Source organism: Arachis duranensis, chromosome 7 (assembly GCF_000817695.3).
Source record: "Arachis duranensis cultivar V14167 chromosome 7, aradu.V14167.gnm2.J7QH, whole genome shotgun sequence".
NCBI classification, from domain to species: domain Eukaryota; kingdom Viridiplantae; phylum Streptophyta; class Magnoliopsida; order Fabales; family Fabaceae; genus Arachis; species Arachis duranensis.
Window position 1 is genome coordinate 1586450 of NC_029778.3, and position 10398 is coordinate 1596847.

Below are 10398 nucleotides of genomic sequence, written 5' to 3' on the forward strand. Positions count from 1 at the left end.
ACTTCCAATAATCCCAATTCTTAATATATAAAAAAATTTATAAAATATATAAAGGAACATCTATTTTGTATAAAAAAAAAAACATTATGATACTTAGTAAAATAAACATCCTAATACCTAATATAAGCACAATCCACGTAGAGGGTTTGAATTCACATAGAAATATTTGGTTGGTTTTTTGCTGATATCCTCTTAGTTCTTAGCATTGTTGATAAAACAAATGTTATATTCTTAATATATAATTTGCAGCTTATATAGTAGCATAGCCAAACAAATTACAACATCTTCATCTTCATCTCATCAAAGTGAGTGAGAGAGCGTGTGTTTTTTCAGAGAGAGAGAGAGAGAGAAATCAAGATGAGGGAAAAAGAAGATGATGAAATTGTTGGTGCTCCTTTATTGTTTGAGACAAAAGAAGCAAGATTCAGAGGTGCTTACAAGTTGTTTGCATCAACAATATTGGTATCCATATCTTTGATTTTGTTCTACAGAGTAACAAACTTCCCAACAGCAACAAGAACAGAATCATGGGCATGGATTGCTATGTTGGTGTCTGAGATTTTGTTTGGATTGTATTGGATCATCACTCAATCTGTTCGTTGGAGAATAGCTTTTCAATCTCCATCCAAACATACCCTTTTACAAAGGTAATATAGTTAATAATATAAATATATTCATCATTACTATATTATTCAACCTTAATTTATTAGCTTTCTATTCCTAGTCCCTTTCTCTAAACTTCTCAAGTATTAATTAGTGCTCTTTCTAATTATGTGTTAACATTAATTCTCCATCATATCACATAGCCATCTCCATGTTTGAACATATCTCTCATCGGTGTTTAGTTGCTTTTTGTAATTTTTTGGTATTGGAAAGAAAAAAGACAAAAAGAAACGGAAGACAAGAAAGAAAAAACAAAAGAAGCATAAGCTATGTCCTGCTGCATGAGAGGCAGTCAATCATCTAAAGGTTGGAGTCTATCACTTTATTAGTATCACAGTGAATTAGTACAAAGCTGAATGAGGCTTGAAATTTTGATTACACATCTTTAAATAAAAAAAAATCTTTAAAAAAAATTATATTCTACATTCTGTATGAGGGAAATAGATTCTCTCTGGTTTTTGTAATATTGGACAAAATACACTGTGATCTCTCATTTTTAATTCTATAAATTGGACTAAAAATAAATGAGAAAAAAATAATCAATGATTAGATTGAATATTAAATACCATCCAATTTTTTTTTATTGGAGATAATTCACTCCCTAAGAGCATATTCTCTTGATTTACTAAAAAATAAACCTGAATCAATTTCGCATTGAAAGAAGCACCATGCTCTAAACTCATCCATAGCCCAATTCATATAGCCCATAGTTAGAAATGAAAATAAACCAGGGTCTGTTAGGGGGAGTGAATCTTTTCTAGTGACAAAAAAATTGGATGATGTGCAGTGTTTAATCTAATTATTCATCATTTTTTTTCTCTTATTTATTTCTGATCCCATTTAGAGAATCAAAAATGAAAGATTACACTATATTCTGTCAAATGTTAAAAAAACTGGAAAAGATCCATTTTCGTCTGTTAGGAGTCTCGTAGTCTAGTCTGTATTTAGTTTGATATTTTTAAATTTAATTTGTTTATAAATATTAAATATGATAAATTACATTATTCTTTTAAAAAATTAAATAATATTTTTATTTTTATATAAAATGATGAGATTTGTTAACAAATTTTAGGCCAAATCAAATTAAATAACAAGTTAGATTTAGTATTTTAAAAAAAATAATAAATTATAAGTTGGATCCAGCCAATTAACTACATAATAAATTGGGCAAAAAACGTTAATAAGTCATGGTGACCAATTATTTACACAAATTCGCCGAAGATAAATTTGGTTCATGTATCAACCAAACCACACTTATATGTAGTTCGAATCACCTAAACTCGAACTGCGTTTACATATAATTCGAATCATACTGATTCAAATTATATAATAACTCACATACACATATAATTCGAACTCACCTGGTTCGAATTACACACTAACAGTAATTCGAACCAAGTTGATTCGATTTACTCAAGAAGACCGCATCCTATGTAATTCGAAATAAGTTGATTCGAACTAAATTTACCTTTGGTGAATTTGTGTAAATAATTGGTCACCATAGCTTATTAATGTTTTTTGCCCTAATAAATTTATTAAAAGTAAAATCTAGTCTGAGCTGTTTCAACTTAGTCCTGAAACTCTATCAATGCTGCCAACTCATCCGTATTTAGTTACTTTTTTTAACATTATTTGCAGTAGTTTCTTAAAGAGAAAATAATTATAACGCATACATATTAACAGTGGTATAGGATTACATATGAAAAATAATTATGAGAAAAATAAAAAATATCAATATATGTACATATTGTTGAATAGAGGAATGAGAAGGATGAATTGGTATTTAATTGACAAATGATGACATAATATTGTAAAATTTGTTATATATGCAGATATGATGAAGAGAAGATGCCAGCGGTGGACATATTTGTGTGCACAGCTGATCCAAAATTAGAGCCACCATTAATGGTGATTAACACAATATTATCAGCAATGGCATACAATTATCCTTCAAATAAGTTGAGTGTGTATCTCTCTGATGATGGAGGATCAGAGTTAACATTCTATGCACTCTTCAAAGCTTCCATTTTCTCTAAACATTGGTTGCCATTCTGCCGAAAATTCAATCTTCAAACTAGGTCACCTCACGCTTATTTTTCCGCCCTAAATCATAATTATCATAGCCATCATCATGATCATGATGATGACTTTCATAAACAATGTTTATTTATCAAGGTATGTATGTAGTGATATTTTTTTAAAATAAAATTAAAAATATTGATGATGACAAAATTATTAAATAAGCCTTCTTCCCTTGAAAATTAAACATTTGAACACATGCATGGTTTGAGTAATAATAAAAATTTGGAACTTTAATTTTCATCATATATTGAATATATTATCATTAAATTAATTTATACGTTTATGTATATTAGTACTATTTAAGCATTAAATTTTAATTACTTTTGTTATTGCAAAATATAATACATAATTATATATATATTATGTAAGTGAAAACTCAACTTCACGTGAAGTTGACAGCTGTGAACCGTTAGATGAAAATTTAATCAAATCAGTCAAATTATCTAACGGTTTTCAGTTATCAACTTTACGACTGCACCTGAGTTTCCACATATATGTATGTATAAAATTGCACTTAAACCGACACTTAATACATAATTATATGTATGTATTTGTTGAAGCGTTTCAATAATTTTGCATGAAAAAAATTATATGGCAGAAATTATACGAAGAAATGAAAAGTGATATTGAAACAACATTAGCAAAGGGTAAGGTTGCACATAGTGAGAGGAATTTTCACAAAGGTTTCAAAGAATGGAGTTCGAAAACCAAAAAGCAGGACCACCATTCTATCGTGCAGGTATAGCTAACTAAATTATATATTTTTTTTGGAGGAGAAAAAAGAAAATAATGGTTCATGTGCATTGAATAATAAATTAAATTAGTTTATTTATTATTTATTATTTATTATTTGATTTACCCAGATCATAATCGATGGAAGGGATAAAAATGCTGTAGATGAAGATGGAATACAATTGCCTAGAGTTGTATACGTGGCACGTGAGAAAAGACCCAATTACCCTCACCATTTCAAAGCAGGAGCTATGAATGCATTGGTATATATATATATCATGATCAATTTTTATTTTTATCATAGAGTAGTAATTAATTATACATATTAATTTATTGTTATTATATACAGATAAGAGTGTCATCGGAGATAAGCAATGGTCCCTTGATTCTGAACTTGGATTGTGACATGTACCCAAGTAACGCAGATACAATTCAAGAAACACTATGTTTCTTCATGGATGAATCCAGAGGCCAAAACATTGCTTATGTTCAATTCCCACAAAACTATAATAATCTCACCAACAATGATCTCTATGCCAGTTCTTGCCTTGCCACAGATATGGTATGTGAATAATTAACTGGTTAATTAACGATATTTTTATATAAAAATAATAACCTAGAATTGTTAGACTAAATTTTTTACTTGTGAGTAATTTTAATATAAAAATATTTGATCATTTTAGTATTTTTATATTGTTATGGTATTAACATAAAGAATCTATGATATTTTGTAAAAAAGATTTTAAAACAATAATTAAAAAATAAATTTAATACATAATTTGGATTATTTATTGAGATATTTACTCCTAATAATTTAATATTAAAAAATTAAATTTTTAATTGAATGGACATATTTAATTAAAATTATTTTTTGATATAATATGTATTTACATTTTAACTGTTATCTTCATAAAATATTTTTATTAGAGGAGAGTCACTTAGATAAAGACGTTTAAAATATTTTTTTTAAAGGCATTTTCTAATCATTAACATTTAACATATATAATCGATTAAACTGTATTATTTTTGTCAAAATTAGATCAGACAAATTAATTTGACCAAAAAACTGATATACTAAATTTTAAAGCGATTTAAATTAATATTTTTTATAAAATATAGTTTAATCAATTTTATTTATTAAATTTTAATTATTAAAAAATATCTTTAAAAAAAATATTTTAGGTATCTTCATATGAGTAGCTCCTTTATTAGATTAACAAAAGTACCACGTGGCAGTAATTACTCTTAACAATAATTTGATCAGTTAATATAAGAAGTTTGAAAATAACAAAAGTTGACACTCACAAGAGAGTATAGAGAAAATTGCAAACATCTTGTGATAATATTTATAATGAGGATTTTCAATTAAATTTTTATAGTTTTAAAATTTTGTGATGAAACACCTATTCAAATAATCATTATTATTATTATATTCTTTTAAAAATTTAAAAATTCAAAGAGATTTAAATTAAAAACAATGTTTGCATAATATAAGAACTTAATTAGATCTATTAATTTGTTGTGTATATATGTACAAATTAAAGATTGAGCTAGCTGGAATAAGTGGACATGGAGCTGCCCTGTATTGTGGAACAGGGTGCTTCCATAGAAGAGAAAGCCTCTCTGGAGCTCACTTTAAAGATTACAAAGCCAAATTGGATCATATCATGATCAACACCAAAATAGAAGATAATAGAACAGTTGATGAATTGAATGAAGCATCAAAACTTCTTGCTACTTGCACCTATGAGCATGGCACCCTTTGGGGGAAGGAGGTATTTATTTATTTATATTCGTATTTATTTGGAAATTAAAGGAGACATGGGAACAAATTTATTGATTATTTTAATTATTATTTCACGATTATGCTTAACTTTGTGTTCTATGATATTTTAGCATAGATTTGAGAATTTAATTTTGATGCACTCATACATTTAATTATGTATCACTATATTAATAAAAATAATTGATTTTTTTATTAATATAATTAAATAATGGTGTAATTTAATCTCTCAGTGCATTGAAATTAATAAACTCTAAATTTTATTTCATCTTTTAATTATAACAATTTTGATATTATATCATAATAAAACTACTTATCTTAAAAATTTAAATTATTAAATAAGAACACATAAATAATTATAGATATACTTATATAACTATAAGTTTAATTTTCTTACTATCATTATAAATAAATTTTATACAAATGACTAATTGTGTGTTATCAGAATTTTTTCTTTTTAATATTATATTATTAAGGGTGAAATTTTTCATGATGAACTAAACTCTGTGTTACTATTATGGTAATGTATAAAACGTAAGTGACATTTTGTGTTTTTTCAATAAAAATGATATTTTTTTAACAAAACATCAATGACATTTTGTGTTTTAATAAATAAAATAATATTTTTTATTACAAAACATTAATAACATTTTGTTTTTTCATAATTAAATTTCTTTTTTATTATAAAATGTTATTGACGTTTTGTACTACCACCATAACTCTGTAAAATATTAAAATAATCAAATATTTTTGTATTTCACATTAAAATTATTCATATATAAAAATTTTAGCCATATTATCACACCAATAAAACTAATTAATTTTTAAATCTACTACTTAAATAAAAAAGTCATCTAAATGAATGATGAGTCAAATTTAATATCTCTATATATATAACTAACAAGAAAATATATAAATTATAATAACTTGTAGATGGGATTGGTGTATGGGATTCCAGTGGAAGACATAGCAAGTGGGCTTGCAATAACTTGCAGAGGATGGAGATCAATATACTATAATCCAGAAAGGAAAGCTTTCATTGGTGTAGCTCCAACAACCTTAGATGTTGCACTTGTTCAGCATAAGAGGTGGTCGGAGGGGATGTTCCAAATTTTCTTGTCAAAGTACTGTCCTTTCATTTATGGGCATGCCAAGATCAACATTGGTATTCAAATGGGTTATTGTGTCTACCTCTTATGGGCACCTTTGTCACTTCCTACTCTTTCTTATGCCATTCTTCCTCCTCTTTGCTTCATTCGTGGAATACCATTGTTCCCACAGGTTTGCTTTTCATTATTCTTAATTAAAGAGAAAGTTTTAGGCATTATTATTGCTATTGATTTGAATTAGGATTAAACTTGGTGTATGTTGTCATGCACTGAGATAATTTAATTTAAGTTTAATTATTTTGTTGGTTTTTATAATTTTATTAAATTTATAATTAAATTTTTATATTTTTTAATTGAATTTTTATATTATTTTTAATTTTATAATTAGATTTTTTTCTAGTGTAAAAATATTAGAATTAACTGAATATTTATTCATAAATTGAATGTATTTATAATTAAAAACCTAATTAGATCGTTAATCGCATATATTTTAGGATAAATATTATGTTAATTTTAACATTTTTAATATGAAAATTATCTAACTAAAAACCTAAAAGTAGTGAAGGACCTAATTAAAAAAATATAAAAATTTAATTAAAAATTTGATAAAATTATAAAGACTAATAAATAATTAAAATTTTAATTAATTATATTGTAGTACATATATATCTCTAAGATATTTTTCTTTGACTTAATCATTATTTGCCGAATCAACTTTGTGAAGGAATCAAGGAAGTTCATAAACAATTAAGGATATTAGAGTGATCCAAAACAAAATGATCAGACAAATAATAAATTACCAAAATAAATTACCAAAATAAATTTAGTGCATATGCTCTAAAATAATCAAATAGTACAAATCTTAGTATAATTTTAAATCAATATTTTTTGCTAAATATATACTATTAAGTTGTTCTAAATCAAATTTAAATTAGTATATTTAAATTACGAGTTTAATTTTAATTAGCTGAGAATATTTATATGGTTTTTCAATTGAATTTATACATCTAGATGACATTTAAGTGGTGGATTTAAAAATAAATCATTTTTATTAATATAATAGTATAATTTTATATAAAATTTTTATGTATTATTAATGTATCAAAATTAAATTCTTAAATCATTCTAAAAAATGATACAAATAAAAAATAAAAATCATATACCTCAAATAAAGCTAATACTTACCAATTTCTCCATATTCCTTAATTATTATTTTACTTAACTAACTCATTTTAATTAATTCTTTGTATTTTAAATATGTGTGTCTTAATTTGCAGCCTACAAGCCTATGGTTCCTTCCCTTTGCATATGCATTTGTAGCCAACAATGGTTATAGCCTATGTGAGGCATTGATTTGTGGATCCACAATAAAGAGTTGGTTGAACTTGCAAAGAATGAGATTCATAAGGAGAACCACTTCCTATTTCTTTGGATTCATTGATACCATAACAAAGCAATTGGGACTATCACAAACAAATTTTGTAGTAACAGACAAGGTTGTCACCGAGGATGTTCAAAAGAGGTATGAGAAAGAAATCATTGACTTTGGAGGATGTTCATCAATCATGTTGACCATGATGGTAACATTGGCATTACTAAACCTTCTTGGTCTTCTTGTGGGAATTAGGAGAATTATTATGGGACAATTGATTATGATTATTCAAATTGTGATTAGTGCAATGATTGTAATGGTGAATTTACCAGTTTATGAAGCTCTTTTCATCCGTAGTGATAAAGGTAGCATATCAAGCAATGTGATGATTAAGTCCTTTGTGTTGGCCTCATTGGCATGCTTCATTGCAACTTTTGTCTTCTAATTATTGTAGAGCTTAAAGTCAAAGAAATGTGCAATAATGAGTTAATTATTTAATTATATTGAAGTAGTGTATATTTGTGTTCCAATAATATTGATAAAAATCTTGAATCTCTCTCAATCTCTTTCCAATTTTGTTTTAGCTTATTGGATTTCTTAATATATATTTTATTTTGCAGCCAGAGTTTTGTCATTATTAGTATGTATTTATTCACAATTTTACACTCAATAACTCAATCTCTTTATTTTTTTAAAAAAATATTTGCATAGGTTGAAAATATTGAATTTATAAAAACTAAAATATATTTATAGAAAAATATTAAATAATTTATTTATTTATTTATTGTTTTTTCGTATTTTACTAATATCTTTTTTCGTATGCATTTTTCTAATTATATATTATTGAATAAGAATCTAAATTTAAAAAAAAATAATATTTTTATAATTTTAAATTATATTATTATTTGTAAAAAAATAATTTCATAACTAAACAATTATTTGAAAATGAGAGAGTATTAGAATAGAAACAACTCCAACGTCTCTGATCTAATAGTAATAAATTAAGTGAATATTAGTATCATAATATAAACAAAATCGAGAAAACATTTATAAAAAGAAAAGTTTAGGAGATAGCAATTTTATTAAATTCTGACCAGCATGTAACCAGCAAAACAAAAATGAGTAATCCCACACTATTAGATAAAATTTCACACCATTAAAAACATCATTAATGACTACTTGATAGTTATAAATCACAAAAATTGCTAGTCCATAACACTTCTCTTTATAAAAAAGAGAGGGTTAATAATGTTGATAAGGCAATGCTACATCAACATGTGATCCAAATTGAATGTATAAAAGATATCAATGTTTAGTTAAACTTATCCATCATGCATTGCCTCATTCAGAAAAAGAAAAGACAGAGAAAAAATGGTACCCTTTTTTGTCTCTAGGCCTCTGTAATCAACTAATCATAGTGCAAAAAATATCAATCACAAGCCACAACCTTAACCATTATTCCAAACACGCATTCTGAACTTTTCCTAATGACATGACTAGTAAGATATACCAATGAAAACTAGTTAATTAACTGCCAATAGATAACATTAAAAAAAAAGTATAAAACAAATATTGAAATATACCTTGATGGCTTGGCCAGAATAATATCATTCCACCAAGAAATTCTCAACCAATATTGCTTCAGAAACACTCAATTTTGTTTCAAAATAAAGATATTTAACATGTTTCCTACTCTCTACTTTATTTTTAGATAAATTATATTTTTATTTTCAATACTCTTAACAAGTTTTAAATATATTTTTAATATTTAACTTATTTCAATGTTATCTTTAATATTTTTGATAAATTTCATTATGTCCCTTCCTTTAATTTTTTTTATAAATTTTACATTTCATTTAAACACATCATTGTTGTCTTTATTCTCATCACCCGAAATAAAAAAATACTTTATTCTTTTTTTTATAAAAAAAAAGTGTCTTTATGTTTTTCTATGAAGGTAACTATCAATGAAAGAAGTTAGCTATTTATCAATGCAAGCCTTTGTTGCCTCTTCATGTATCACTATATATATATGGTGTATTTCTTCCTCTAATAATACAAGTTATATATGATTACACTTTACATTCTTTCATCACTATATATATGTTAACTAGCTTATTATTAGTTTTGTAATAATAACAAGTTTTATTTTGAGAAAAGAAAACTAGTATTATTGTTATTATTATTATTATTAATTGTTATATATATTTCGAAATACATAGAATTAAAGTCATTAGAAAGATATGGTTGTAAAGAGGAGTGATGATGAAGAATCATTGTTTGAGACAACCAAATCAAGAGGGAGCTTCCTATATAGGGTGTTCTCAGTGTCTTTATTTGTAGCCATGTGCTTTGTCTATGCTTACAGGTTGACCCAGATACCCACCGGTGGAGAAGACCACGGCGGCGGCGAAGATTACTACTATGGGACATGGACTTGGCTCGGGTTGCTTGCGGCGGAGCTGTGGTTCGGCCTCTACTGGGTCTTGGCTCAAGCCTTCCGGTGGAACTTAGTGTTTAGGAAAACCTTCAAGAACAGATTCTCTCAAAGGTAATATTTTACATACGAAAATATTTTATAACAAAAAGATGTTAGTAAAAAATTGTCAAAATTTATTATTTATAGTTTTATTTAAAAATTTTATAATAAATAAATA

At 25.9% G+C, this 10398-nt stretch overlaps 2 protein-coding genes across 6 annotated transcripts in view; both read left to right on the forward strand.

The window, feature by feature from the left end:
* The first annotated feature begins 288 nt into the window (after window positions 1-288).
* LOC107496226 (cellulose synthase-like protein E6) lies at window positions 289-8266 on the forward strand. Of its 2 annotated transcripts, none has more exons than XM_016117435.3 (8): window positions 289-647; window positions 2496-2838; window positions 3344-3484; window positions 3609-3740; window positions 3827-4039; window positions 5022-5252; window positions 6194-6541; window positions 7647-8266. In XM_016117435.3, the coding sequence occupies exons 1-8, from the start codon at window positions 358-360 to the stop codon at window positions 8184-8186; spliced, it is 2238 nt and encodes a 745-aa protein (XP_015972921.1). In that variant the 5' UTR covers window positions 289-357; the 3' UTR covers window positions 8187-8266. The 2 variants fall into 2 exon arrangements, with proteins under 2 accessions (XP_015972921.1, XP_015972923.1); XM_016117437.3 differs by having other exon boundaries at window positions 2496-2571.
* Window positions 8267-9792: 1526 nt separating this feature from the next.
* The window catches only part of LOC107496154 (cellulose synthase-like protein E1), an 18674-nt gene continuing 18068 nt past the window's right edge, over window positions 9793-10398 (forward strand). Inside the window, exon 1 of one of the 4 annotated variants that reach the window (XM_052252203.1) lies at window positions 9793-10292. In XM_052252203.1, coding sequence (XP_052108163.1) covers window positions 9985-10292 — 308 coding nt within the window. In that variant the 5' untranslated portion in view covers window positions 9793-9984. The remainder of the gene's footprint in view (window positions 10293-10398) is intronic. The other 3 variants (XM_052252202.1, XM_052252201.1, XM_016117354.3) reach the window with 3 other exon arrangements.

What these genes read in the sequence shown, in the direction of transcription:
- LOC107496226 (XM_016117435.3), top strand. Translation starts at nt 358, where the DNA reads ATGAGGGAAAAAGAAGATGATGAAATTGTTGGTGCTCCTTTATTGTTT. An exon ending in GCACCCTTTGGGGGAAGGAG is followed by an intron (nt 5,253 to 6,193) that starts GTATTTATTTAT and finishes AATAACTTGTAG; the next exon opens with ATGGGATTGGTGTATGGGAT. An exon ending in GAATACCATTGTTCCCACAG is followed by an intron (nt 6,542 to 7,646) that starts GTTTGCTTTTCA and finishes CTTAATTTGCAG; the next exon opens with CCTACAAGCCTATGGTTCCT.